This window comes from Camelus ferus, chromosome X (assembly GCF_009834535.1).
Source record: "Camelus ferus isolate YT-003-E chromosome X, BCGSAC_Cfer_1.0, whole genome shotgun sequence".
Classification (NCBI taxonomy): Eukaryota; Metazoa; Chordata; class Mammalia; order Artiodactyla; family Camelidae; genus Camelus; species Camelus ferus.
In genome coordinates, this window is record NC_045732.1 from 100,796,485 (window position 1) to 100,824,160 (window position 27,676).

At 66.4% G+C, this 27,676-nt stretch overlaps 4 protein-coding genes across 13 annotated transcripts in view; all 4 read left to right on the forward strand.

Annotated features, from left to right (window-relative positions):
- Window positions 1-7,769: 7,769 nt before the first annotated feature.
- Window positions 7,770-11,073, forward strand: LOC116662086 (testis-specific Y-encoded protein 1-like). Of its 7 annotated transcripts, none has more exons than XM_032475373.1 (6): window positions 7,770-8,140; window positions 9,344-9,421; window positions 9,553-9,721; window positions 9,842-9,987; window positions 10,093-10,159; window positions 10,823-11,073. In XM_032475373.1, exons 1-6 carry the CDS (start codon window positions 7,784-7,786, stop codon window positions 10,906-10,908), a joined length of 903 nt encoding a protein of 300 aa, XP_032331264.1. In that variant the 5' UTR covers window positions 7,770-7,783; the 3' UTR covers window positions 10,909-11,073. The 7 variants fall into 7 exon arrangements, 5 of the variants coding, with proteins under 5 accessions (XP_032331264.1, XP_032331265.1, XP_032331269.1 ...); XM_032475374.1 differs by having other exon boundaries at window positions 10,865-11,073; XM_032475378.1 differs by having other exon boundaries at window positions 9,953-9,987.
- Window positions 11,074-16,293: 5,220 nt separating this feature from the next.
- LOC116661905 (testis-specific Y-encoded protein 1-like) lies at window positions 16,294-20,024 on the forward strand. The gene is made up of 5 exons (XM_032474735.1): window positions 16,294-17,134; window positions 18,340-18,718; window positions 18,839-18,984; window positions 19,090-19,156; window positions 19,716-20,024. Exons 1-5 carry the CDS (start codon window positions 16,607-16,609, stop codon window positions 19,892-19,894), a joined length of 1,299 nt encoding a protein of 432 aa, XP_032330626.1. The 5' UTR covers window positions 16,294-16,606; the 3' UTR covers window positions 19,895-20,024.
- On the forward strand, window positions 17,308-18,403 carry LOC116662088 (translation initiation factor IF-2-like). Of its 4 annotated transcripts, none has more exons than XM_032475381.1 (3): window positions 17,308-17,735; window positions 17,838-18,158; window positions 18,277-18,403. In XM_032475381.1, exons 1-3 carry the CDS (start codon window positions 17,436-17,438, stop codon window positions 18,316-18,318), a joined length of 663 nt encoding a protein of 220 aa, XP_032331272.1. In that variant the 5' UTR covers window positions 17,308-17,435; the 3' UTR covers window positions 18,319-18,403. The 4 variants fall into 4 exon arrangements, with proteins under 4 accessions (XP_032331272.1, XP_032331273.1, XP_032331270.1 ...); XM_032475382.1 differs by having other exon boundaries at window positions 18,306-18,402; XM_032475379.1 differs by having other exon boundaries at window positions 17,838-18,186; window positions 18,277-18,393.
- Window positions 20,025-24,929: 4,905 nt separating the features above from the next.
- The window catches only part of LOC116661906 (testis-specific Y-encoded-like protein 1), a 3,929-nt gene continuing 1,182 nt past the window's right edge, over window positions 24,930-27,676 (forward strand). The window contains exons 1-5 of the mRNA XM_032474736.1: window positions 24,930-25,072; window positions 25,160-25,832; window positions 25,877-26,083; window positions 27,290-27,367; window positions 27,556-27,667. Of these exons, the coding sequence (XP_032330627.1) occupies window positions 24,930-25,072; window positions 25,160-25,832; window positions 25,877-26,083; window positions 27,290-27,367; window positions 27,556-27,667 (1,213 nt within the window). The remainder of the gene's footprint in view (window positions 25,073-25,159; window positions 25,833-25,876; window positions 26,084-27,289; window positions 27,368-27,555; window positions 27,668-27,676) is intronic.

The window sequence follows — 27,676 nt, forward strand, 5'->3', positions numbered from 1 at the left end:
AGAAATCAGTTACAAATAGTGGTGACGAATCACTCCTAAGTTGATTTTTTTCATGGCTGTGGCTGCTTTCATTTAAAAGGAAAAATAGGAAACACAGGTTTAAAAGGGCACTAGGTGAGATATACAGAAACAAATATAAACCCTTTTATCTGAAATTAAAAAGTCTAACAATTCGATGGGAAGGCAAGATAAAGACATACACAGGGAAGAGGACATAGATGAGCTAAGTACATCCCGAAGCTGCAAACTCACACGGGAGACTGTTCCTTGGCCCGTCGGCCAGTGTAACCGGTGTACCCTCAGTGCTCACCACGGCTCCCACTCGGTACCTGCTCAGCACATGCCGGCAGAGTGATGAATGAGTGAATGAGGCCTCTGCCTGGTCTCACTGGGCAGGTGGGGGCAATCCCATGACCACAGTATCAACAAGACAAAGCACACATCTCCACACCCAGCTTGCAAAGCTAGGTGTGAAAACAGGCAACGTGCATGAAAACTCACGGAGGAAACATCTCTCCTGAGAAGGTACAAGGTACAATACATAAAATGGGACGGCCTCTCCCACCCAGAAAGGGGCAGTGAACTGCCCACTGTTTCAAAAGGACAGGTGACCATACAGTGGAATATTCAGCCACAGAAAGGGATGCAATTTTGACACATGCTACAATACGGGAGGATCTTGAAAACACTACACCCGGGAAATATGCCAGACATGAAAGGATACATGTTGTATGAGTCCACGTCTATGTGGGGTCTGGAATAGTCAGATTCATAGAGACAAGAGTCAGATTCATAGAGACAGGAGTAGAATTGAGGTTACATGGGGAAGGGTGAGTTGTTTCAGGGGTTCAGAGTTACCTGGGGGGATTATAGAAAACATATGAGTATAGATGGTTGGTTACACAACATTATGAATGTATTTACTGCCACTGAATTGTACACTTATGAATGGTTAACATGATATTATGTTATACGTACTTTACCACAATAAAAACAAACAAAAAGAGAACAGAACATGTGACCAGACATGAAAAGTTTTTATAATTACTTGGAAGTCTCTTTGACCTGCTATAGAAATAACGACTCAAGGTTTAAGAATTTCCTAAACGTCAACAACCAAAGTGGGTGAGAAGTCCCAGGTTCCAGAAGCCACAACTACACCCCAGGAGTTGGGACCCGATGTTGCTTCCTTAAAACACTGCATAGCAAAAGCTGGGCAGAGAGGTTACACCCCTTGGGCAGGAAACAGTGTGGACACGTGGGAAGAAATGAAGGAAGGGCTCGGATGCGGAGCAGTGGGCAATAACAGATGTCAAGAAGGTGAAGACTATGGAGGAAAAAACAAAAGTGGAAGCCAAGTACAGGGGTCTGCAACAAGGGGAAAAAAGTCATCAAAACTTAAGGAAGTGTAAGGGAATGAACGATTAAGAAATGCATTTATCTCATGGAAAATTTAGTTTCACATTCCTATTCAGTGCAGATGATCGTTCTTCAGAAAGCCGTTCCTCAGCTGACCAAGCAGCTCTGGTTACTCATTAGTAACGGAGCTGGCTGCTTCCCAGGCCATGTGCTACAGGAGCCCCTGCCCCTTAGGCATTTGCCTGTGTCCCAGCTGCACCGCAGGCCGCATTTCCCAGACATGCCCTAGGAGCACATGGGCCTTCTTAGCCAAGGGTGACATCTTCTGGACTCCAGAAACCTCTTCGTCACCAGTGCAATGGCCCAGATGTCACCTCCCTGACCTCCAGAAGGTAGGTGTAGTCCTGTACCTGATCACGCAGGATGATTCTCAGTGGTCCTCACTCCCCAGCAGAAGGCGAGGCTCTGAGTCCCACCAGGCACTCTGGAAGACAGCTGATGACCAACTGGTTCTCTGCACTCCCCACTGCACCCTGACTACAACTGGATCATAATAACCAGCACAAAGCCAGAGTCACTATGTCATCCTTGAATGAACACACACATTTCAGATTACTGCAGATTTAGTTTTTAAATACTTAAATAAATCAACTACATGAGACAGCTTAAATCAGCTGGGACAAAGGAGAGCTGGAACAGGTACACAGGGCTCTAGCGGAGAGAGGCAGAGAGGAGGGTGTGCAATTAAGTGACCTCTTTTGCTACAAAATGATGACAAAAGATAACATCACCAACTGGCCTAGTGTCTGCAGAAGGGCCAGGCACTGTGCTGAGTGCATTCCATGAAGATATGTGTTTAATCCTCATACGAAGGGAAAGATAAAATTATTCTTTGACAGAGCACCAAACTGAGGCTTAAAACCTGAAGCTTTTGCTCATGGCCACATGGCGTGAACATAAGTCCCCAGGAAAGGAGGCCTGTCTAGGGTGGCAGAGCCCAAGAAAGGCTGAATCAGCTCCAAGCTTTGGGATCTGCGCCGGCTTTTCCCTGCTGGGCTGCTCCTGGACCCGACCATTCTCCCATTACTCCTCCACTAACAAGACTAACAAATTCCATTGTAACTCAAAGGGAGCCCCCGAGTCTCTGAGAGGGGCACAGCCTCCAGAGGCATTCTCTGCTCTCCATGATATACCAGTCAAGATACAACAACCCCATCTTCTCACTGGTTTCTATTGATATCACTGAGAATGGGAAGGAGTTGCCTCTTCCAGTGACCTTGACGTCAAGACTACACATCAAACAGAATGATATGCAGCAGTGACTTAAAAACTAAGGTCAGAATATCGCTTGCGGGGAGGGTTATACATCAGTGGTAGAGTGCATGCTCAGCATGCACAAAGTCCTGGGTTCAACCCCCAGTACCTCCTACAAAAAAAAAGAAACACATAAACCTAATTAACTTGCCCCACCAAAAAAAAAAACTCACACTATCCCTACTCAGCCTTACCCATAAAAAGCAAAGCATTTTCATGGGGCCTGAGAACCTTCTTCCCCTAAGGTCTCCACGTGGGGCTCAACAGACCGAGGGGCTAAGGTCAGGGGGCGGGGCCGCAGGGCCCGCGCTGCCCAAGACCAGCAGTGTGCCGCCTCCCCTCACTCCCACGCCGGCGGTGCGCCACGGCCGGCTATGCCGCTCTTCAGGCTGTGTGACACGTAGGCCGAAAGCTTCTACCCGAGTCTGCGCTGGCTAGATAAGGGGCCCGAACGTTCAGAGTAACTCACGCTTCTCCTCGGGACACAGTCCCTGCGGCTCTGTCCTGGTCAGGGAACTGCCACCCACAAGTCCCTCCAAGAAACAGCTCCGAGCTGCCTGGGCTCCAGGCCACCGGAAGGGGACAGTCCTGGGGCACACAGATCTCGGGCAAGGGGCCTCTGGGAGGGATGGCGGCAGGCGGTGGGGGGCTGTTGGGGGGGTGGCGGGGGGCGAGTGGGCAGGGCTGGGGTGGGGGGCGGGACGGGGCGGGACGGGAAGGAGAGGGCAGTCGGTGGCCAGCACCCGGCGGGGCACTTCCCGAGGGGACAGCCACTTTCCGGAGACACCTGAGGTCCTCGCACAAAGCTAGGCACCGTCTCCGCGGCAGCCCGGCCCGGGAGAGAGCGGCGCGTGCCCCCTCTCTCCCTCCCGGTCCCCTGCAGTCTGGCCACATGGTGAGCAACTCTGTCCCCGACGACACCCCACAGCGCCCCTGATTTGCCAACCTATGGGGGTGTGCTTGACCGACTGACCCAGCAGAACGTTTCACGGTCGTGGAGGGTTGCGGTGGGAGGTTCATGGATCCCAGCCCTCCCTGGCCTCCCAGTGGCACCGGCCACCCGCTGCCAGCTGCGGCCTGTCGGGTTTGGGGACCCGAAGGCCGGAGAGCCTCCGTGTACAGTCGTAGGGTGGCAGAGGTCGCCTCTTGTCCCGCTCGGGCTGCTGCTGCCCCCGCCCCTCCCCCAGGTCAGTGCCTAGGTTCCCCTGCTCGGGAGGCACGAGGGCAGCTGCGCTGCAGGGACCCTGCGGCTGGGGCCCAGCGGGTGGGCTGAGGCGGCCGTGGTGGGCGCCCCGCAGGGCCGCGGCCCCTCAGGCCTCTAGGCAGGGCCAGGGCTCTTGGGAAGGACCTGCCAAAGGGGAAAGACTCGAGGAACGACTGGGCGGTGTTCTCACAAGGCTCGCTTCACCTTTGCCGCCCCAAGCGCCCGTAGGTGCCACAGCTGGGGTCGGGTCCGGCCTGCCCTGCAGTGGAGGCGGGGAATGTGTCGAGCCTGCGATGGGTAGGGGAGGAAGGCTTACAGGCGGACAGCCCCCATAGGCTCGGGGGCCGTGGCTGGGCCATGCGGTCCCACACGGAGGACGCGACGCGGCTTAAGTGGGGTTCTGTCTGGGGCTCGGACAAAGCTCAGACGGACGTGGGACCCAGCCAAGCCTGCTGGGGCATTTCACCCGGGCAGCCCCAGGCGCGACGACTTGTCCGGCGCGGGTCTCCCTCATCGATGGAAGTGCGCACGGGCAGGCTCCGACTGTCGCAGGATGGGTGGCGCGTACAGAAGTCGGGCAGGGGCTTGCCGGTGTCCTCCGTAGAAGGGCAGTTTCTGGGTGGGCCTTGCCCGTCTTGCTCCCCCCTTGCCAAGGGTGCGTCTGTTTCTGTTCATCTGACTGTGGCCGGGAACCTCCCTGACAGATGCCCCGGCTCCCTGCCCTCCCTCACGCCGCACATGCACGCACGTCCGTGTGCGGCTGGCTCCTTGCACGTGTCTGGCCTGTGAAGCTGCGGCGCGTCCTCCGCTCTTGTCACAGATGACCCGCGGGAGGTTCTGGGCCAGGGGGCGCCGACGGGTCACCGCCCGTCTTAAGTCGGCCCCTTGGACGTGGCCTGGCCCACCCGTGACCTGGAGCTTGTGGCCTGAGGGAAGTGTAGGCCACGAGGGAGACCTGAGCGGTGGGCGTGGCCAGCGAAGAAGGATCCAGAGAGGTCGAACGATAGCCCTGTCATTTAGGAAGCCCCTGAGGCCCCTGAGTGGTAGCCAGGGCTCCGGGCACACGAAAACGGCATGCTGCCTTCTGCCAGAGGGAGGCGTGAACTGTGGTCCCCGGGGCCTGCAAGGTTCCCCAGGTGGCTCTGCGCGTGAGCGGGCACACGGGCGCGCCTACCCGGGTGTGTCACAGCAGGCTCTGTGGCAGACGGCAGGACGGGAAGGGTGGCCACCTGACCTTTCCCTCATCGGCTTCACCGGCTTCTTCCTTCAGACAGGCGGTGATCCCCACGTTCTTAAGGACCTTGTGTGGGACGCGTCGGCAAGAAAGCTTACACCTGGCCTTCTTGTGCTACAGCAAGACGGCTCTTGCAAAGAGCCCTGGCTGCCAGGGGCCTCCGAAGGCCGTGTGAGAGGCAACAGGAAGGCAGCTCAGGGCAGACACGTGCTCGTGCAGAGCCATGGAGGGCACGAGCATCTCGCTGGGAAGCTCGCTGGGGGCACTGGGGCGCCCGGGACATCGGCAGGAAGGGACGGGTGAGCTCCAAGACGGCTAGGCCCCAGTCAGCTCGAGATTCCTCTCCGCTTTGTCGGAGAGGACCAAGGGAAATGGCGTCGTGCCTGTGTGCTTCCCGCCGTCAGGCAGTCGAAGGCAGACGGAAGGCAGCGGTATCAGAAGCGAGAACAAGGACTCTCACGACGGGCTGCGGGAGCGGGGCGAGAGGGGCGCAGGTAAAAATCCTTTCCCCTGGAAACACAGACGGCGGGCAGCGTGTAGTCGTATAGGTCTGCACGCGTGCAGGCGTGCCTCCGCTCGTGCGTGTGCGTCTGGTGAGGAGGCCTGAGAGTGGGGCTCGAAGGCAGGCGTGCGTGCACGGACCCTGAAAACGTGACAGGCTTTCGAAACGGACGTCGACTCTGGGCCAGCTGGAATCACCGGGCTGCCAGAAGAGGCAGTGGGGAAGTCCCGTGCTTTCTGGAGAGACAGGGAAGGTGCGAAGGACGCAGGAAATAGGATAGGGCAGATTGCTTGCCGCGTGCGGAAGACCAGGGCCCCCCGCCCCCGCCCTCAGAGCGACAACCGCCTTTGAACCTTGAGCTCCTTGGCGGCGGCACACGCGTCCTGTCCTCCCTCCGAGTAGGCCGACAGGAAACACCTTGCCTTGCTTGTTTGGTAAGGTTCGGGAGGCCGACCAGCAGCGCTGCATTAGCAAGTGGCACACACTGGCTTTGTCGGCGAGAAAGGCTGCAGTGAAGGCGAAGGCTGGGACGGGTGCTCACCTGGAGGCTGGGCGAGAGCGGAACCACCTCCAAGGGCGTTCACACTGCGGGCAGAAGTCACTTCCTTCCGTCTGCGGCGCTGAAGGCGTGCCGTGCGGTGGCCGCCGACCCGGGTGGCGTCCTGAACACCTTACTGTCTGGGCTGCCAAACACCACCGTTCGGGGGGAGGTGGGGGGTCCAGCGTGCCGGCAAACCGCGTCGTCCCTCTCCCTGTCTCTGTCTGCACAGGCTGGCCAGGGCTTCGTCTTGCGCGGTGTCGGGCGATCCCGGCGGCGACGGATGCCGGTCACCTTTGCTGGCTGGGAGAAAGGCACGGCCTGGCCGCTCTAGCACAGGAAGGGCGTCGTGCAATGGTGTGGACACGCCCACGTCCAGACTGTGGGGTTCCGCTGGCCCGGGCGGAGAGGTCTTCTATTTCCGGGCAGCGTGGCTTTCTGCAAGACTTTATGTGTCTGTGGGAGCTAACAGAGATCCCGGGAACGGGAGGGGAGGGGGCGAGGGAGGGAGGGAGGGAGCGGAAGGGGAGACACTCACACGCACACACACGCGCACACGCAGAGACACACAGACAGAGACACGGAGAGTCACAGCAAGGGGGAGACAGGGAGAGAGAGCGAGACAAAGAGAGAGCACTCTGCTGCATGGCTTTTCTCGTCCTGAGCCCAGCAGTTCACCTCTGACAGACACTGGCTGGAAGCAAAGTACCCAGGCTGTCTTTCCCTCTGGAGCTCAGCAGAGTTCCCAGGGGGTGAAGTGGCTGCGTGAAACCGGAGCGACAGGTGGTCGGGGCTGGGGAGGGTGGAGGGCACGTGGTGGGAGGTGACAGAACCCGAAGAGGTGTCAGCGGGCCGCCGGGCAGTGCCAGAGAGATGCAAGGCCGGAGGCCTCCCTGGAGGCAGCGCGCGGCCCAGCTGCCCCCTGGAGGCTGGGCAGGGAGCTGGGCTGAAAGCTGGGGCTGCGGAGGCCAGGCGGCGGGCCGGGTTCCCGGCCGGGGGGCGGGGCCTTGCAGGGTGACGCCCACTGGCCGCTCCCCGATTGGTCGGGAGGTGGGGCGAGCGGCCTGGGCCCGACTCAACTCGGACCTCCTTCCAGCCAAGCTCCAAATTCCCACGGGCCTCGTGGGGCGTGGCGGGGGTGGGGCACGAGGCCATGCGCATGCTCCCCAGCTGCCCGGGGGCCGCGCAGCAGGCCGCCGGGGCCGAGTGACAGCGACACCAACCCCTGGAAGACCCAAGCACCGGCGCCAGCGCCGACGCGCGGGACCTCGGCCGCTCGGCCGGCTCTTCCGGCCACGTGATGCGCCTCCACCTCCCGCTCCTTGCTCCTGGGCCTTGGCAGCTGCGGCTCGAAGCTCAGGGCCAGGGCCATACGGCCAGTGAGGCGGGGGCCCGGGGAAGGCGGGTTCCCCAGGAATCCTGGGTGGCCTTAGCTGTGGGAGGGGATCTTCAGGAGGCAGGGGCCCGTGGGCGTCCCGCTGCTATGGCAGGGCTGCTGAAAGAGCAGGCACTAGCGGGTGGCAGGTGCGAGGAGGCCAGCAGCCTCAGGGTGGAGGCCGTGTGTCAGGAAGCGTCGGCGGTGGCTAGGCGGCGGCGGAAGCAGCTGCATCGACGGAGGTGGAGGTTGTGGGCATGGGGGAGGCGTTGGTGCTGCTGGCGGAAGACATCATGGAGGCTGTGGTGGAGGTGGTGGCGGAGGAGCAGGAGGAGCAGGAGTCGCAGGAGGAGGAGGAGGAGGAGGAGGTGCAGGCCAAGGAGCGGGAAGAGAAGCCCCGGAAGCAGGGGCGCGCAGAGCCAGGGCGCGGACCCCCGACCTCCCTGAGCCCGCTGGAGGCCCTGGGGGCCCTTCAGTTAGAGATGAGCGCTGTGAACGCCCAAGCCAACAGGGCCTACTTGCGGCTCAAGCGCAGGGTCCGTCGGATGCAGGAGCCTCGTTTGGATCGAAGAAGAGCCATCATCCAGGACATCCCCGGCTTCTGGGCCAAAGCTGTATCCTTGCTGCTGCTCCTTGGGGTTGGCTGCTGCCGGAGGGCAGGAGGGGGAACAGGGTGAGAAGGAGGTTGGGCCAGGGGGAGGGGGAGGAGGAGGGCAGGCGGCAACGGGCTGGGCCCGGGGTCGGGGTCGGGGTCTGGGGGCGGCAAAGGGCAGGGTGGGGAGGGGAAGCAGGAGGAGAAGGAAGAGGAGGACCGGGAGCGGCGGAACCAGGGGCAGGAGGAAGGGAGGAAGGCGGGCGCCAAGGCCAAGGGAAGAGGGCTGAGAGCGGAGGCATGGAGGCCTGCAAGGGCACAGCATGAGGGCGCTGAGGGCCAAAGGCCAAACGTGCAGGCGTGTGAGCGCCAACTTTGGGTGGATCCTTCTGGCCTGGGGCCTGCAGGGGAAGCCTTCCTGGGGTCAAGGAGCACACGGCAACAGTGAAAAGCACGCGCAGAGCCCCCAGCACCCTCCCCACAGAGCAGAGAGTGGAAGTGTGCAGTCTCCCGGGGAAATCCCAGGAGACCGGTGGGCGTGCCAGGACCCATCCCAGTCAGCCAGAGGCTGTGGACTTGTTGCCGCCACGTCCCTGCCGAAGCAGCAGGTCGTCCGCGGCCAGGTGTGAGCTGCAAGAGGCCCCCGTCCCGGGCAAGACTACGGGACCCCAGACACGCCCTCGGGTGGGCTCCCAGCCTGGCCTCCACCGGCCCTTCTCGTGCAGGCAGAAGCACGTGCCCTCCCCGTTGCACCCTGTGAGTCCCCCGGAGCTGCAGCCCTAGCCACGCAGACAGACTCCTCTCACCCCGGAGGGCGGCTTGAAGGCCCGGGGCTTCCTGTCAGCACCCGTGGCCCGCCCCCTACTCAGAGGACGCGTGGGTCCACGGGGGCAGAGCACATCCCGACTCCGCGAGCGGTGACGAGCCTGCAGCCAGCACACACAGGCCAGCCACAGGTCGGGGACGGTCGGGGAACAGGCCCTCCCCGAGGGGGTGTCGACGGCCCAAGATGCACGGGAAGGCCGGAACCCCGCCGCCACGCGCCTGTGAGACGGCAGGGCAGGGCCCGAGGAGGTCGGCGGGGCGGGGCGGGGGAGGTGGGCAGCAGTGCTCGCCCGGAGTCCTGGCAGATCGCCCGTCCGGTCTCTTCCTCTGGCCCCAGCCTGGCTGTGTTGGCTGTGGCTCTTCCAGCCGTAGCATGTGAAGGCTCCTTGACCTACTGAAGATTGTGAGTCACCCCCAGCTGTCGGCCTTGATCAGTGACCAAGACGAAGATGTGCTGAGCTACATGATCACCTTGGAGGTCAGGCCGGGCAGACGGAGGCCACGGTGGTGGGGTGGGGGGATGCGGGGAGGAGGGGGCCGGGTGTCCCCGAGGGCCGGGTGCGAGCAGCGGGAGAGCGGAAGGGGAAGTGGTTCATCCCTGCCGGGCAGGCCAGCTCAGGTGGCCGGGACGAGCCGTCACTCTTCTCCTGCTGTTGGGCGTGGCAGGCGCAGGAACTGGGCCGCCCCGAGTACCGCTGCAGGTTGATGTTCTTCTTCCGGAGCAACCCCTACTTCTGCAACCAAGTGATCCTTAAGGAGTATCACCTTAGCTTCGCAGGTAGGCGGGCTGTCCCGGGATGGGGGAAGGCGGCGGGGCGGGGCGGGGCGGTGTGTGCCCGGGAGGCCTTGGATGCTGGGCCAGCGGGATCCCTCCCCGTATGCCCCGCTCTTCCTCTAGGCTACAGGGCGTGTAGTTCCACTCCAGTGCAGTGGTTCTGGGATTACGAACGGGGAGCCCCCAGCCGCAGGCAGGACGCCGTCAGCCTTAACTTCCTCAACTGGTTGTCAGGCCACGACTGCCCCGGGTCTGACAGGATTGCTGAGGTGGGGGTCCCTCGGGGCCTGGTCGGAAATGGCGACGTCGGCGGTGGCCAGCAGCTCGGGGAAGGGGCGTGGGCCCTGTCCCGACCTGCCCGTTCCCTCCGCCAGATCATCGTCGAGGACCTGTGGCCCAACCCCCTGCGCTACTACCCGAGGGAGCAAGGCGCCGGGAGAGGTAACTGGGAGGGGGGCACGTCCCTGAGGAGCCCCGGGGCAGGGTGTGTTGGCGAAGGGTGTTTCCAGGACCCTTTCCCAATCGGGGTGAGGCAGGCTAAGACGAGCCTGGGAGCAGAGCGACCCCAGGCCGCCCAGGGAGCGGGCGCAAGGGTGAGCCAGGGGCCCGGAGGACACAGGCGCACGCGCAGAGCACCAAAGCTTTCAGCTTTTGCTGAAGGTCCCAGGGGTGTCCGCGAAAGGAGCGGGCCTCCTCAGGCACCCTCGTGTGCGTCGGCACACCCTGGCTTCGGCCCTCCCTGGGGCCTGGCCCGACTGCCTCCGCGCTTGGGATCAGCTGGGCCCCTGAGTCTGCCCCCGGCCGCCTGGCCACGGCCTCCAGAAGCTGAGGAATTGTTCTCCCCGGTCGCGTCCCGTCCCTCTCCTGGGCTGGTTCCCCGAGTCTTCCCTGAATGTCCAGGCGCATCCCTCAGAGACCCGGCTCCACCCGGATGGTCCTGGAAAGGGCCGCAGGCTGTCTGGAGGCCACTGGGGAGGCGCCCGGGGAGAAAGGGAGGGGCGTGCCGCCTGTTGCGCGCCATCTCTCTGGTTGTCTGTTGGACACAGGCTTCTTCAGCTGCGCCTTGGGTTGTTCCCGTGCGTGTCCGTGTCGGTCTGTGCACGCGTGCCCGCGAGCAGGCTTCCTCATGCGTCGGTGGTCCTGCAGAGCCAGCGGTGAAGGCGACGGAGCAGGAGAGTTCGGCCGAGTAGAACGAGAGCCCGGAGGCGTGTGCAGACGCGCGTGAGACCGGCGGCCGGCGTCTGGGGCACCGGAGAGGAGCGAGGAAAGCATCGCCAGTGGAGGTTGCAGAGGGTGGGCAGCACGTACCCGGAATGAGGCCGAGAGAGACGTCAACAAGCTAACGAGTGCTCCTGTCTTGCTCCCGTGCTGTGTGATTGTCCGGGGGTCGCCGATTGGCGATGTTCCGGCCCAGTCCGGTGGGGCTTTTGAAGCGGCTGCCCGTGTGTGGCAGAGAGGCGGGCCTGTGGGAGTGGAGGACGTGGGAAGGGCAGGCCTCGGCTGCTGCTCCGGGGAGGCCAGGTTGCCTCCGAACAGGGCAGGGTCTGGGAGCAGGAGGCAACGAAAGAGACAAGCTGGCGCGCTGGGGACCTGTTGCGCGGGCCGGGGAAGGAGACGGGGACCGGTGCTGGCGGGCAGGGGCCTCGGGGCCCGCTGTGGCTTGGGTTCAGCGTTCACCCTGCTCGCGGCGCCTCACGCAGCCCCCTCCGTCTGGGGTGTGCGCCACACGTCGGCCCCACGCCAGACGGGCGACTTCTTAAGCCGAGGGCCCCCGTCCGCCCCCAGGCGCCCCAGGAGGCAGGCTGTGAGTGTGGAATCCTTCCGGGCACGACCCCGCTCAGCCCTGGCTGGGTGGGGCTGTGCAGGACTCCAAGCAAGTGTGAGGGAAAGGCGGGCGTGAGCTGCGGCTGTGGCCCCGTGCCGGCGCGTGAGGCTGTGCCGGTGAGGGAGCAGGGGAGCAGGCGGGCAAGGGTGCCGGGCTGTTTGCGGGCGGGGGCTGGGCGAGAGCGGAAAAGTCCGGCGCCTCCGGGGGCTGGGGCAGCAGCGAGAGATTGCTGGCTTTCAGGCTCCGGGGTCTTGGGGAGGGGAGGAACTGGCAGACAGGAGCCCCTTCCCCCTGCTGGAAAGGCCTCCCGGGGCGTGAGCGCCTTCCTTTCCCTGGGGTCTCCTCGTGGGGCGCAACAGTCCGAGGGGCGGAGGTCAGGGGGCGGGGCCGCAGGGCCCGCGCCGCCCCAGACCGGCAGTGTGCCGCCTCCCCTCTCTCCCACGCCGTCGGTGCGCCGCGGCGGGCTATGCCGCTCTTCAGGCTGTGTGACACGTAGGCCGAAAGCTTCTACCCGAGTCTGCGCTGGCTAGCTAAGGGGCCCGAACGTTCAGAGGAACTCACGCTTCTCCTCGGGACACAGTCCCTGCGGCTCTGTCCTGGTCAGGGAACTGCCACGCACACGTCCCTCCAACACACAGCCCCGAGCTGCCTGGGCTCCAGGCCACCGGAAGGGGACAGTCCTGGGGCACACAGATCTCGGGCAAGGGGCCTCTGGGAGGGATGGCGGCAGGCGGTGGGGGGCTGTTGGGGGGGTGGCGGGGGGCGAGTGGGCAGGGCTGGGGTGGGGGGCGGGACGGGGCGGGACGGGATGGGGAGGGCAGTCGGTGGCCAGCACCCGGCGGGGCCCTTCCCGAGGGGACAGCCGCTTTCCGGAGACACCTGAGGTCCTCGCACAAAGCTAGGCACCGTCTCCGCGGCAGCCCGGCCCGGGAGAGAGCGGCGCGTGCCCCCTCTCTCCCTCCCGGTCCCCTGCAGTCTGGCCGCGTGGTGAGCACCTCTGTCCCCGACGACACCCCACAGCGCCCCTGCTTTGCCGCACTTTGGGGGTGTGCTTGACCGACTGCCCCAGCAGAACGTTTCACGGTCGTGGAGGGTTGCGGTGGGAGGTTCACGAATCGCAGCCCTCCCTGGCCTCCCAGCGGCACCGGCCACCCGCTGCCAGCTGCGGCCTGTCGGGTTTGGGGACCCGAAGGCCGGAGAGCCTCCGTGTACAGTCGTAGGGTGGCAGAGGTCGCCTCTTGTCCCGCTCGGGCTGCTGCTGCCCCCGCCCCTCCCCCAGGTCAGTGCCTAGGTTCCCCTGCTCGGGAGGCACGAGGGCAGCTGCGTTGCAGGGACCCTGCGGCTGGGGCCCAGCGGGTGGGCTGAGGCGGCCGTGGTGGGCGCCCCGCAGGGCCGCGGCCCCTCAGGCCTCTAGGCCGGGCCAGGGCTCTTGGGAAGGACCTGCCAAAGGGGAAAGACTCGAGGAACGGCTGGGCGGTGTTCTCACAAGGCTCGCTCCACCTTTGCCGCCCCAAGCGCCCGTAGGCGCCACGGCTGGGGTCGGGTCCGGCCTGCCCTGCAGTGGAGGCGGGGAACGTGTCGAGCCTGCGACGGGTAGGGGAGGAAGGCTTACAGGCGGCCGGCCCCCGTAGGCTCGGGTGCCGTGGCCGGGCCTCGCGGTCCCACCCGGAGGACGCGACGCGGCTTAAGTGGGGTTCTGCCTGGGGCTCGGACAAAGCTCAGACGGACGTGGGACCCGGCCAAGCCTGCTGGGGCATTTCACCCGGGCAGCCCCAGGCGCGACGACTTGTCCGGCGCGGGTCTCCCTCATCGATGGAAGTGCGCACGGGCAGGCTCCGACTGTCGCAGGACGGGTGGCGCGTACGGACGTCGGCCAGGGGCTTGCCGGTGTCCTCCGTGGAAGGGCAGTTTCTGGGTGGGCCTTGCCCGTCTTGCTCCCCCCTTGCCGCGGGTGCGTCTGTGTCTGTTCGTCTGACTCTGGCCGGGAGCCCCCCCGTCGGATGCCCCGGCTCCCTGCCCTCCCTCACGCCTCACATGCACGCACGTCCGTGTGCGGCTGGCGCCTTGCACGTGTCTGGCCTGTGATGCTGCGGCGCGTCCTCCGCTCTTGTCACAGGCGACCCGCGGGAGGTCTGGGCCAGGGGGCGCCGACGGGTCACCGCCCGTCTTAAGTCGGCCCCTTGGACGTGGCCTGGCCCACCCGTGACCTGGAGCGTGTGGCCTGAGGGACGGGTAGGCCACGAGGGAGACCTGAGCCGTGGGCGTGGCCAGCGAAGAAGGATCCAGAGAGGCCGAACGGTAGCCCTGTCATTTAGGAAGCCCCTGAGGCCCCTGAGTGGTAGCCAGGGCTCCGGGCACACGAAAACGGCATGCTGCCTTCTGCCCGAGGGAGGCGTGAACTGCGGTCCCCGGGGCCTGCAAGGTTCCCCAGGTGGCTCTGCGCGTGAGCGGGCGCGCGGGTGTGTCGCGGCAGGCTCTGCGGCAGACGGCAGGACGGGAAGGGTGGCCACCTGACCTTTCCCTCGTCGGCTTCACCGGCTTCTTCCTTCAGACAGGCGGTGATCCCCACGTTCTTAAGGACCTTGTGTGGGACGCGTCGGCAAGAAAGCTTACACCTGGCCTTCTTGTGCTACAGCAAGACGGCTCTTGCAAAGAGCCCTGGCTGCCAGGGGCCTCCGAAGGCCGTGTGAGAGGCAACAGGAAGGCAGCTCAGGGCAGACACGCGCTCGTGCAGAGCCATGGAGGGCACGAGCATCTCGCTGGGAAGCTCGCTGGGGGCACTGGGGCGCCCGGGACATCGGCAGGAAGGGACGGGTGAGCTCCAAGACGGCTAGGCCCCAGTCAGCTCGAGATTCCTCTCCGCTTTGTCGGAGAGGACCAAGGGAAATGGCGTCGAGCCTGTGTGCTTCCCGCCGTCAGGCAGTCGAAGGCAGACGGAAGGCAGCGGTATCAGAAGCGAGAACAAGGACTCTCACGACGGGCTGCGGGAGCGGGGCGAGAGGGGCGCAGGTAAAAATCCTTTCGCCCTGGAAACACAGACGGCGGGCAGCGTGTAGTCGTATAGGTCTGCACGCGTGCAGGCGTGCCTCCGCTCGTGCGTGTGCGTCTGGTGAGGAGGCCTGAGAGTGGGGCTCGAAGGCAGGCGTGCGTGCACGGACCCTGAAAACGTGACAGGCTTTCGAAACGGACGTCAACTCTGGGCCAGCTGGAATCACCGGGCTGCCAGAAGAGGCAGTGGGGAAGTCCCGTGCTTTCTGGAGAGACAGGGAAGGTGCGAAGGACGCAGGAAATAGGATAGGGCAGATTGCTTGCCGCGTGCGGAAGACCAGGGCCCCCCGCCCCCGCCCCCGCCCTCAGAGCGACAACCGCCTTGGAACCTCGAGCTCCTTGTCGGCCGCTCACGCGTCCTGTCCTCCCTCGGAGCAGGCCGGCAGGAAACACCTTGCCTTGCTTGTTTGGTAAGGTTCGGGAGGCCGACCAGCAGCGCTGCCTTAGCAACTGGCACACACTGGCTTTGTCGGCGAGAAAGGCTGCAGTGAAGGCGAAGGCTGGGACGGGTGCTCACCTGGAGGCTGGGCGAGAGCGGAACCACCTCCAAGGGCGTTCACACTGCGGGCAGAAGTCACTTCCTTCCGTCTGCGGCGCTGAAGGCGTGCCGTGCGGTGGCCGCCGACCCGGGTGGCGTCCTGAACACCTTACTGTCTGGGCTGCCAAACACCACCGTTCGGGGGGAGGTGGGGGGTCCAGCGTGCCGGCAAACCGCGTCGTCCCTCTCCCTGTCTCTGTCTGCACAGGCTGGCCAGGGCTTCGTCTTGCGCGGTGTCGGGCGATCCCGGCGGCGACGGATGCCGGTCACCTTTGCTGGCTGGGAGAAAGGCACGGCCTGGCCGCTCTAGCACAGGAAGGGCGTCGTGCAATGGTGTGGACACGCCCACGTCCAGACTGTGGGGTTCCGCTGGCCCGGGCGGAGAGGTCTTCTATTTCCGGGCAGCGTGGCTTTCTGCAAGACTTTATGTGTCTGTGGGAGCTAACAGAGATCCCGGGAACGGGAGGGGAGGGGGCGAGGGAGGGAGGGAGGGAGCGGAAGGGGAGACACTCACACGCACACACACGCGCACACGCAGAGACACACAGACAGAGACACGGAGAGTCACAGCAAGGGGGAGACAGGGAGAGAGAGCGAGACAAAGAGAGAGCACTCTGCTGCATGGCTTTTCTCGTCCTGAGCCCAGCAGTTCACCTCTGACAGACACTGGCTGGAAGCAAAGTACCCAGGCTGTCTTTCCCTCTGGAGCTCAGCAGAGTTCCCAGGGGGTGAAGTGGCTGCGTGAAACCGGAGCGACAGGTGGTCGGGGCTGGGGAGGGTGGGGGGCACGTGGTGGGAGGTGACAGAACCCGAAGAGGTGTCAGCGGGCCGCCGGGCAGTGCCAGAGAGATGCAAGGCCGGAGGCCTCCCTGGAGGCAGCGCGCGGCCCAGCTGCCCCCTGGAGGCTGGGCAGGGAGCTGGGCTGAACGCTGGGGCTGCGGAGGCCAGGCGGCGGGCCGGGTTCCCTGCCGGGGGGGGCGGGGCCTTGCAGGGTGACGCCCACTGGCCGCTCCCCGACTGGTCGGGAGGTGGGGCGAGAGGCCTGGGCCCGACTTGACTCGGGCCTCCTTCCCGCCGAGCTCCAAATTCCCACGGGCCTGCGGGAGGCGGGGCGGGGGGCGGTGGGCGGGCACGAGGCCATGCGCATGCGCATGCGCCCCAGCTGCCCGGGGGCCGCGCAGCAGGCCGCCGGGGCCGAGTGACAGCGACCCCGACCCCTGGAAGACCCAAGCGCCGGCGCCAGCGCCGACGCGCGGGGACCTCGGCCGCTCGGCCGGCTCCTCCGGCCACGTGCTGCGCCTCCACCTCCCGCTCCTTGCTCCTGGGCCTTGGCAGCTGCGGCTCGCAGCTCAGGGCCAGGGCCACACGGCCAGTGAGGCGGGGGCCCGGGGAAGGCGGGCCTCCCCAGGAATCCTGGGTGGCCTTAGCTGTGGGAGGGGGTCTTCAGGAGGCAGGGGCCCGCGGGCGTCCCGCTGCCATGGCAGGGCTGCGGACAGAGCAGGCACTAGCGGGTGGCAGGTGCGAGGAGGCCAGCAGCCTCAGGGTGGAGGCCGTGCGGCAGGGAGCGTCGGCGGCGGCTGAGGCGGCGGCGGCGGCAGCAGCAGCTGCATCGACGGAGGCGGAGGTTGTGGGCATGGGGGAGGCCTTGGTGCTGCTGGCGGACGACATCATGGAGGCTGTGGTGGAGGTGGTGGCGGAGGAGCAGGAGGAGGAGGAGTCGCAGGAGGAGGAGGAGGAGGAGGAGGAGGAGGAGGTGGTGGTGCAGGCCAAGGAGCGGGAAGAGAAGCCCCGGAAGCAGGGGCGCGCAGAGCCAGGGCGCGGACCCCCGACCTCCCTGAGCCCGCTGGAGGCCCTGGGGGCCCTTCAGTTAGAGCTGAGCGCTGTGAACGCCCAAGCCAACAGGGCCTACTTGCGGCTCAAGCGCAGGGTCCGTCGGAGGCGGGAGCCTCGTTTGGATCGAAGAAGAGCCATCATCCAGGACATCCCCGGCTTCTGGGCCAAAGCTGTATCCTTGCTGCTGCTCCTTGGGGTTGGCTGCTGCCGGAGGGCAGGAGGGGGAACAGGGCGAGAAGGAGGTTGGGCCGGGGGGAGGGGGAGGAGGAGGGCAGGCGGCAACGGGCTGGGCCCGGGGTCGGGGTCGGGGTCTGGGGGCGGCAAAGGGCAGGGTGGGGAGGGGAAGCAGGAGGAGAAGGAAGAGGAGGACCGGGAGCGGCGGAACCAGGGGCAGGAGGAAGGGAGGAAGGCGGGCGCCAAGGCCTAGGGAAGAGGGCTGAGAGCGGAGGCATGGAGGCCTGCAAGGGCACAGCATGAGGGCGCTGAGGGCCAAAGGCCAAACGTGCAGGCGTGTGAGCGCCAACTTTGGGTGGATCCTTCTGGCCTGGGGCCTGCAGGGGAAGCCTTCCTGGGGTCAAGGAGCGCTTGGCAACAGTGAACAGCGCGTGCAGAGCCCCCAGCACCCTCCCCACAGAGCAGAGAGTGGAAGTGTGCAGTCTCCCGGGGAAATCCCAGGAGACCGGTGGGCGTGCCAGGACCCATCCCAGTCAGCCAGAGGCTGTGGACTTGTTGCCGCCACGTCCCTGCCGAAGCAGCAGGTCGTCCGCGGCCAGGTGTGAGCTGCAAGAGGCCCCCGTCCCGGGCAAGACTACGGGACCCCAGACACGCCCTCGGGTGGGCTCCCAGCCTGGCCTCCACCGGCCCTTCTCGTGCAGGCAGAAGCACGTGCCCTCCCCGTTGCACCCTGTGAGTCCCCCGGAGCTGCAGCCCTAGCCACGCAGACAGACTCCTCTCACCCCGGAGGGCGGCTTGAAGGCCCGGGGCTTCCTGTCAGCACCCGTGGCCCGCCCCCTACTCAGAGGACGCGTGGGTCCACGGGGGCAGAGCACATCCCGACTCCGCGAGCGGTGACGAGCCTGCAGCCAGCACACACAGGCCAGCCACAGGTCGGGGACGGTCGGGGAACAGGCCCTCCCCGAGGGGGTGTCGACGGCCCAAGATGCACGGGAAGGCCGGAACCCCGCCGCCACGCGCCTGTGAGACGGCAGGGCAGGGCCCGAGGAGGTCGGCGGGGCGGGGCGGGGGGGGGGTGGGCAGCAGTGCGCGCCCGGAGTCCTGGCAGATCGCCCGTCCGGTCTCTTCCTCTGGCCCCAGCCTGGCTGTGTTGGCTGTGGCTCTTCCAGCCGTAGCATGTGAAGGCTCCTTGACCTACTGAAGATTGTGAGTCACCCCCAGCTGTCGGCCTTGATCAGTGACCAAGACGAAGATGTGCTGAGCTACACTGATCACCTTGGAGGTCAGGCCGGGCAGACGGAGGCCACGGTGGTGGGGTGGGGGGATGCGGGGAGGAGGGGGCCGGGTGTCCCCGAGGGCCGGGTGCGAGCAGCGGGAGAGCGGAAGGGGAAGTGGTTCATCCCTGCCGGGCAGGCCAGCTCAGGTGGCCGGGACGAGCCGTCACTCTTCTCCTGCTGTTGGGCGTGGCAGGCGCAGGAACTGGGCCGCCCCGAGTACCGCTGCAGGTTGATGTTCTTCTTCCGGAGCAACCCCTACTTCTGCAACCAAGTGATCCTTAAGGAGTATCACCTTAGCTTCGCAGGTAGGCGGGCTGTCCCGGGATGGGGGAAGGCGGCGGGGCGGGGCGGGGCGGTGTGTGCCCGGGAGGCCTTGGATGCTGGGCCAGCGGGATCCCTCCCCGTATGCCCCGCTCTTCCTCTAGGCTACAGGGCGTGTAGTTCCACTCCAGTGCAGTGGTTCTGGGATTACGAACGGGGAGCCCCCAGCCGCAGGCAGGACGCCGTCAGCCTTAACTTCCTCAACTGGTTGTCAGGCCACGACTGCCCCGGGTCTGACAGGATTGCTGAGGTGGGGGTCCCTCGGGGCCTGGTCGGAAATGGCGACGTCGGCGGTGGCCAGCAGCTCGGGGAAGGGGCGTGGGCCCTGTCCCGACCTGCCCGTTCCCTCCGCCAGATCATCGTCGAGGACCTGTGGCCCAACCCCCTGCGCTACTACCCGAGGGAGCAAGGCGCCGGGAGAGGTAACTGGGAGGGGGGCACGTCCCTGAGGAGCCCCGGGGCAGGGGGTGTTGGCGAAGGGTGTTTCCAGGACCCTTTCCCAATCGGGGTGAGGCAGGCTGAGACGAGCCTGGGAGCGGGGCGACCCCAGGCCGCCCAGGGAGCGGGCGCGAGGGTGAGCCAGGGGCCCGGAGGACCCAGGCGCACGCGCAGAGCACCTAAGCCTTCGGCTTTCGCTGAACGTCCCAGGGGTGTCCGCGAAAGGAGGGGCCCTCCTCAGGCACCCTCGTGTGCGTCGGCACACCCTGGCTTCGGCCCTCCCTGGGGCCTGGTCCGACTGCCTCCGCGCTTGGGATCAGCTGGGCCCCTGCGTCCGCCCCCGGCCGCCTGGCCAAGGCCTCCAGACGCTGAGGAGGTGGGCTCCCTGAATGTCCAGGCGCATCCCTCAGCGACCCGGCTCCACCCGGACGGTCCCGGAAAGGGCCGCAGGCTGTCTGGAGGCCACTGGGGAGGCGCCCGGGGAGAAAGGGCGGGGCGTGCCGCCTGTTGCGCGCCATCTCTCCGGTTGTCTGTTGGACACAGGCCGCTTCAGCTGCGCCTTGGGTTGTTCCCGTGCGTGTCCGTGTCGGTCTGTGCCCGCGTGCCCGCGAGCAGGCTTCCTCATGCGTCGGTGGTCCTGCAGAGCCAGCGGTGAAGGCGACGGAGCAGGAGAGTTCGGCCGAGTAGAACGAGAGCCCGGAGGCGTGTGCAGACGCGCGTGAGACCGGCGGCCGGCGTCTGGGGCACCGGAGAGGAGCGAGGAAAGCATCGCCAGTGGAGGTTGCAGAGGGTGGGCAGCACGTACCCGGAATGAGGCCGAGAGAGACGTCAACAAGCTAACGAGTGCTCCTGTCTTGCTCCCGTGCTGTGTGATTGTCCGGGGGTCGCCGATTGGCGATGTTCCGGCCCAGTCCGGTGGGGCTTTTGAAGCGGCTGCCCGTGTGTGGCAGAGAGGCGGGCCTGTGGGAGTGGAGGACGTGGGAAGGGCAGGCCTCGGCTGCTGCTCCGGGGAGGCCAGGTTGCCTCCGAACAGGGCAGGGTCTGGGAGCAGGAGGCAACGAAAGAGACAAGCTGGCGCGCTGGGGACCTGTTGCGCGGGCCGGGGAAGGAGACGGGGACCGGTGCTGGCGGGCAGGGGCCTCGGGGCCCGCTGTGGCTTGGGTTCAGCGTTCACCCTGCTCGCGGCGCCTCACGCAGCCCCCTCCGTCTGGGGTGTGCGCCACACGTCGGCCCCACGCCAGACGGGCGACTTCTTAAGCCGAGGGCCCCCGTCCGCCCCCAGGCGCCCCAGGAGGCAGGCTGTGAGTGTGGAATCCTTCCGGGCACGACCCCGCTCAGCCCTGGCTGGGTGGGGCTGTGCAGGACTCCAAGCAAGTGTGAGGGAAAGGCGGGCGTGAGCTGCGGCTGTGGCCCCGTGCCGGCGCGTGAGGCTGTGCCGGTGAGGGAGCAGGGGAGCAGGCGGGCAAGGGTGCCGGGCTGTTTGCGGGCGGGGGCTGGGCGAGAGCGGAAAAGTCCGGCGCCTCCGGGGGCTGGGGCAGCAGCGAGAGATTGCTGGCTTTCAGGCTCCGGGGTCTTGGGGAGGGGAGGAACTGGCAGACAGGAGCCCCTTCCCCCTGCTGGAAAGGCCTCCCGGGGCGTGAGCGCCTTCCTTTCCCTGGGGTCTCCTCGTGGGGCGCAACAGTCCGAGGGGCGGAGGTCAGGGGGCGGGGCCGCAGGGCCCGCGCCGCCCCAGACCGGCAGTGTGCCGCCTCCCCTCTCTCCCACGCCGTCGGTGCGCCGCGGCGGGCTATGCCGCTCTTCAGGCTGTGTGACACGTAGGCCGAAAGCTTCTACCCGAGTCTGCGCTGGCTAGCTAAGGGGCCCGAACGTTCAGAGGAACTCACGCTTCTCCTCGGGACACAGTCCCTGCGGCTCTGTCCTGGTCAGGGAACTGCCACGCACACGTCCCTCCAACACACAGCCCCGAGCTGCCTGGGCTCCAGGCCACCGGAAGGGGACAGTCCTGGGGCACACAGATCTCGGGCAAGGGGCCTCTGGGAGGGATGGCGGCAGGCGGTGGGGGGCTGTTGGGGGGGTGGCGGGGGGCGAGTGGGCAGGGCTGGGGTGGGGGGCGGGACGGGGCGGGACGGGATGGGGAGGGCAGTCGGTGGCCAGCACCCGGCGGGGCCCTTCCCGAGGGGACAGCCGCTTTCCGGAGACACCTGAGGTCCTCGCACAAAGCTAGGCACCGTCTCCGCGGCAGCCCGGCCCGGGAGAGAGCGGCGCGTGCCCCCTCTCTCCCTCCCGGTCCCCTGCAGTCTGGCCGCGTGGTGAGCACCTCTGTCCCCGACGACACCCCACAGCGCCCCTGCTTTGCCGCACTTTGGGGGTGTGCTTGACCGACTGCCCCAGCAGAACGTTTCACGGTCGTGGAGGGTTGCGGTGGGAGGTTCACGAATCGCAGCCCTCCCTGGCCTCCCAGCGGCACCGGCCACCCGCTGCCAGCTGCGGCCTGTCGGGTTTGGGGACCCGAAGGCCGGAGAGCCTCCGTGTACAGTCGTAGGGTGGCAGAGGTCGCCTCTTGTCCCGCTCGGGCTGCTGCTGCCCCCGCCCCTCCCCCAGGTCAGTGCCTAGGTTCCCCTGCTCGGGAGGCACGAGGGCAGCTGCGTTGCAGGGACCCTGCGGCTGGGGCCCAGCGGGTGGGCTGAGGCGGCCGTGGTGGGCGCCCCGCAGGGCCGCGGCCCCTCAGGCCTCTAGGCCGGGCCAGGGCTCTTGGGAAGGACCTGCCAAAGGGGAAAGACTCGAGGAACGGCTGGGCGGTGTTCTCACAAGGCTCGCTCCACCTTTGCCGCCCCAAGCGCCCGTAGGCGCCACGGCTGGGGTCGGGTCCGGCCTGCCCTGCAGTGCAGGCGGGGAACGTGTCGAGCCTGCGACGGGTAGGGGAGGAAGGCTTACAGGCGGCCGGCCCCCGTAGGCTCGGGTGCCGTGGCCGGGCCTCGCGGTCCCACCCGGAGGACGCGACGCGGCTTAAGTGGGGTTCTGCCTGGGGCTCGGACAAAGCTCAGACGGACGTGGGACCCGGCCAAGCCTGCTGGGGCATTTCACCCGGGCAGCCCCAGGCGCGACGACTTGTCCGGCGCGGGTCTCCCTCATCGATGGAAGTGCGCACGGGCAGGCTCCGACTGTCGCAGGACGGGTGGCGCGTACGGACGTCGGCCAGGGGCTTGCCGGTGTCCTCCGTGGAAGGGCAGTTTCTGGGTGGGCCTTGCCCGTCTTGCTCCCCCCTTGCCGCGGGTGCGTCTGTGTCTGTTCGTCTGACTCTGGCCGGGAGCCCCCCCGTCAGGATGCCCCGGCTCCCTGCCCTCCCTCACGCCTCACATGCACGCACGTCCGTGTGCGGCTGGCGCCTTGCACGTGTCTGGCCTGTGATGCTGCGGCGCGTCCTCCGCTCTTGTCACAGGCGACCCGCGGGAGGTCTGGGCCAGGGGGCGCCGACGGGTCACCGCCCGTCTTAAGTCGGCCCCTTGGACGTGGCCTGGCCCACCCGTGACCTGGAGCGTGTGGCCTGAGGGACGGGTAGGCCACGAGGGAGACCTGAGCCGTGGGCGTGGCCAGCGAAGAAGGATCCAGAGAGGCCGAACGGTAGCCCTGTCATTTAGGAAGCCCCTGAGGCCCCTGAGTGGTAGCCAGGGCTCCGGGCACACGAAAACGGCATGCTGCCTTCTGCCCGAGGGAGGCGTGAACTGCGGTCCCCGGGGCCTGCAAGGTTCCCCAGGTGGCTCTGCGCGTGAGCGGGCGCGCGGGTGTGTCGCGGCAGGCTCTGCGGCAGACGGCAGGACGGGAAGGGTGGCCACCTGACCTTTCCCTCGTCGGCTTCACCGGCTTCTTCCTTCAGACAGGCGGTGATCCCCACGTTCTTAAGGACCTTGTGTGGGACGCGTCGGCAAGAAAGCTTACACCTGGCCTTCTTGTGCTACAGCAAGACGGCTCTTGCAAAGAGCCCTGGCTGCCAGGGGCCTCCGAAGGCCGTGTGAGAGGCAACAGGAAGGCAGCTCAGGGCAGACACGCGCTCGTGCAGAGCCATGGAGGGCACGAGCATCTCGCTGGGAAGCTCGCTGGGGGCACTGGGGCGCCCGGGACATCGGCAGGAAGGGACGGGTGAGCTCCAAGACGGCTAGGCCCCAGTCAGCTCGAGATTCCTCTCCGCTTTGTCGGAGAGGACCAAGGGAAATGGCGTCGAGCCTGTGTGCTTCCCGCCGTCAGGCAGTCGAAGGCAGACGGAAGGCAGCGGTATCAGAAGCGAGAACAAGGACTCTCACGACGGGCTGCGGGAGCGGGGCGAGAGGGGCGCAGGTAAAAATCCTTTCGCCTGGAAACACAGACGGCGGGCAGCGTGTAGTCGTATAGGTCTGCACGCGTGCAGGCGTGCCTCCGCTCGTGCGTGTGCGTCTGGTGAGGAGGCCTGAGAGTGGGGCTCGAAGGCAGGCGTGCGTGCACGGACCCTGAAAACGTGACAGGCTTTCGAAACGGACGTCAACTCTGGGCCAGCTGGAATCACCGGGCTGCCAGAAGAGGCAGTGGGGAAGTCCCGTGCTTTCTGGAGAGACAGGGAAGGTGCGAAGGACGCAGGAAATAGGATAGGGCAGATTGCTTGCCGCGTGCGGAAGACCAGGGCCCCCCGCCCCCGCCCCCGCCCTCAGAGCGACAACCGCCTTGGAACCTCGAGCTCCTTGTCGGCCGCTCACGCGTCCTGTCCTCCCTCGGAGCAGGCCGGCAGGAAACACCTTGCCTTGCTTGTTTGGTAAGGTTCGGGAGGCCGACCAGCAGCGCTGCCTTAGCAACTGGCACACACTGGCTTTGTCGGCGAGAAAGGCTGCAGTGAAGGCGAAGGCTGGGACGGGTGCTCACCTGGAGGCTGGGCGAGAGCGGAACCACCTCCAAGGGCGTTCACACTGCGGGCAGAAGTCACTTCCTTCCGTCTGCGGCGCTGAAGGCGTGCCGTGCGGTGGCCGCCGACCCGGGTGGCGTCCTGAACACCTTACTGTCTGGGCTGCCAAACACCACCGTTCGGGGGGCGGTGGGGGGTCCAGCGTGCCGGCAAACCGCGTCGTCCCTCTCCCTGTCTCTGTCTGCACAGGCTGGCCAGGGCTTCGTCTTGCGCGGTGTCGGGCGATCCCGGCGGCGACGGATGCCGGTCACCTTTGCTGGCTGGGAGAAAGGCACGGCCTGGCCGCTCTAGCACAGGAAGGGCGTCGTGCAATGGTGTGGACACGCCCACGTCCAGACTGTGGGGTTCCGCTGGCCCGGGCGGAGAGGTCTTCTATTTCCGGGCAGCGTGGCTTTCTGCAAGACTTTATGTGTCTGTGGGAGCTAACAGAGATCCCGGGAACGGGAGGGGAGGGGGCGAGGGAGGGAGGGAGGGAGCGGAAGGGGAGACACTCACACGCACACACACGCGCACACGCAGAGACACACAGACAGAGACACGGAGAGTCACAGCAAGGGGGAGACAGGGAGAGAGAGCGAGACAAAGAGAGAGCACTCTGCTGCATGGCTTTTCTCGTCCTGAGCCCAGCAGTTCACCTCTGACAGACACTGGCTGGAAGCAAAGTACCCAGGCTGTCTTTCCCTCTGGAGCTCAGCAGAGTTCCCAGGGGGTGAAGTGGCTGCGTGAAACCGGAGCGACAGGTGGTCGGGGCTGGGGAGGGTGGGGGGCACGTGGTGGGAGGTGACAGAACCCGAAGAGGTGTCAGCGGGCCGCCGGGCAGTGCCAGAGAGATGCAAGGCCGGAGGCCTCCCTGGAGGCAGCGCGCGGCCCAGCTGCCCCCTGGAGGCTGGGCAGGGAGCTGGGCTGAACGCTGGGGCTGCGGAGGCCAGGCGGCGGGCCGGGTTCCCTGCCGGGGGGGGCGGGGCCTTGCAGGGTGACGCCCACTGGCCGCTCCCCGACTGGTCGGGAGGTGGGGCGAGAGGCCTGGGCCCGACTTGACTCGGGCCTCCTTCCCGCCGAGCTCCAAATTCCCACGGGCCTGCGGGAGGCGGGGCGGGGGCGGTGGGCGGGCACGAGGCCATGCGCATGCGCATGCGCCCCAGCTGCCCGGGGGCCGCGCAGCAGGCCGCCGGGGCCGAGTGACAGCGACCCCGACCCCTGGAAGACCCAAGCGCCGGCGCCAGCGCCGACGCGCGGGGACCTCGGCCGCTCGGCCGGCTCCTCCGGCCACGTGCTGCGCCTCCACCTCCCGCTCCTTGCTCCTGGGCCTTGGCAGCTGCGGCTCGCAGCTCAGGGCCAGGGCCACACGGCCAGTGAGGCGGGGGCCCGGGGAAGGCGGGCCTCCGCAGGAATCCTGGGTGGCCTTAGCTGTGGGAGGGGGTCTTCAGGAGGCAGGGGCCCGCGGGCGTCCCGCTGCCATGGCAGGGCTGCGGACAGAGCAGGCACTAGCGGGTGGCAGGTGCGAGGAGGCCAGCAGCCTCAGGGTGGAGGCCGTGCGGCAGGGAGCGTCGGCGGCGGCTGAGGCGGCGGCGGCGGCAGCAGCAGCTGCATCGACGGAGGCGGAGGTTGTGGGCATGGGGGAGGCCTTGGTGCTGCTGGCGGACGACATCATGGAGGCTGTGGTGGAGGTGGTGGCGGAGGAGCAGGAGGAGGAGGAGTCGCAGGAGGAGGAGGAGGAGGAGGAGGAGGAGGAGGTGTGGTGCAGGCCAAGGAGCGGGAAGAGAAGCCCCGGAAGCAGGGGCGCGCAGAGCCAGGGCGCGGACCCCCGACCTCCCTGAGCCCGCTGGAGGCCCTGGGGGCCCTTCAGTTAGAGCTGAGCGCTGTGAACGCCCAAGCCAACAGGGCCTACTTGCGGCTCAAGCGCAGGGTCCGTCGGAGGCGGGAGCCTCGTTTGGATCGAAGAAGAGCCATCATCCAGGACATCCCCGGCTTCTGGGCCAAAGCTGTATCCTTGCTGCTGCTCCTTGGGGTTGGCTGCTGCCGGAGGGCAGGAGGGGGAACAGGGCGAGAAGGAGGTTGGGCCGGGGGGAGGGGGAGGAGGAGGGCAGGCGGCAACGGGCTGGGCCCGGGGTCGGGGTCGGGGTCTGGGGGCGGCAAAGGGCAGGGTGGGGAGGGGAAGCAGGAGGAGAAGGAAGAGGAGGACCGGGAGCGGCGGAACCAGGGGCAGGAGGAAGGGAGGAAGGCGGGCGCCAAGGCCTAGGGAAGAGGGCTGAGAGCGGAGGCATGGAGGCCTGCAAGGGCACAGCATGAGGGCGCTGAGGGCCAAAGGCCAAACGTGCAGGCGTGTGAGCGCCAACTTTGGGTGGATCCTTCTGGCCTGGGGCCTGCAGGGGAAGCCTTCCTGGGGTCAAGGAGCGCTTGGCAACAGTGAACAGCGCGTGCAGAGCCCCCAGCACCCTCCCCACAGAGCAGAGAGTGGAAGTGTGCAGTCTCCCGGGGAAATCCCAGGAGACCGGTGGGCGTGCCAGGACCCATCCCAGTCAGCCAGAGGCTGTGGACTTGTTGCCGCCACGTCCCTGCCGAAGCAGCAGGTCGTCCGCGGCCAGGTGTGAGCTGCAAGAGGCCCCCGTCCCGGGCAAGACTACGGGACCCCAGACACGCCCTCGGGTGGGCTCCCAGCCTGGCCTCCACCGGCCCTTCTCGTGCAGGCAGAAGCACGTGCCCTCCCCGTTGCACCCTGTGAGTCCCCCGGAGCTGCAGCCCTAGCCACGCAGACAGACTCCTCTCACCCCGGAGGGCGGCTTGAAGGCCCGGGGCTTCCTGTCAGCACCCGTGGCCCGCCCCCTACTCAGAGGACGCGTGGGTCCACGGGGGCAGAGCACATCCCGACTCCGCGAGCGGTGACGAGCCTGCAGCCAGCACACACAGGCCAGCCACAGGTCGGGGACGGTCGGGGAACAGGCCCTCCCCGAGGGGGTGTCGACGGCCCAAGATGCACGGGAAGGCCGGAACCCCCGCCGCCACGCGCCTGTGAGACGGCAGGGCAGGGCCCGAGGAGGTCGGCGGGGCGGGGCGGGGGGGGGGTGGGCAGCAGTGCGCGCCCGGAGTCCTGGCAGATCGCCCGTCCGGTCTCTTCCTCTGGCCCCAGCCTGGCTGTGTTGGCTGTGGCTCTTCCAGCCGTAGCATGTGAAGGCTCCTTGACCTACTGAAGATTGTGAGTCACCCCCAGCTGTCGGCCTTGATCAGTGACCAAGACGAAGATGTGCTGAGCTACACGATCACCTTGGAGGTCAGGCCGGGCAGACGGAGGCCACGGTGGTGGGGTGGGGGGATGCGGGGAGGAGGGGGCCGGGTGTCCCCGAGGGCCGGGTGCGAGCAGCGGGAGAGCGGAAGGGGAAGTGGTTCATCCCTGCCGGGCAGGCCAGCTCAGGTGGCCGGGACGAGCCGTCACTCTTCTCCTGCTGTTGGGCGTGGCAGGCGCAGGAACTGGGCCGCCCCGAGTACCGCTGCAGGTTGATGTTCTTCTTCCGGAGCAACCCCTACTTCTGCAACCAAGTGATCCTTAAGGAGTATCACCTTAGCTTCGCAGGTAGGCGTC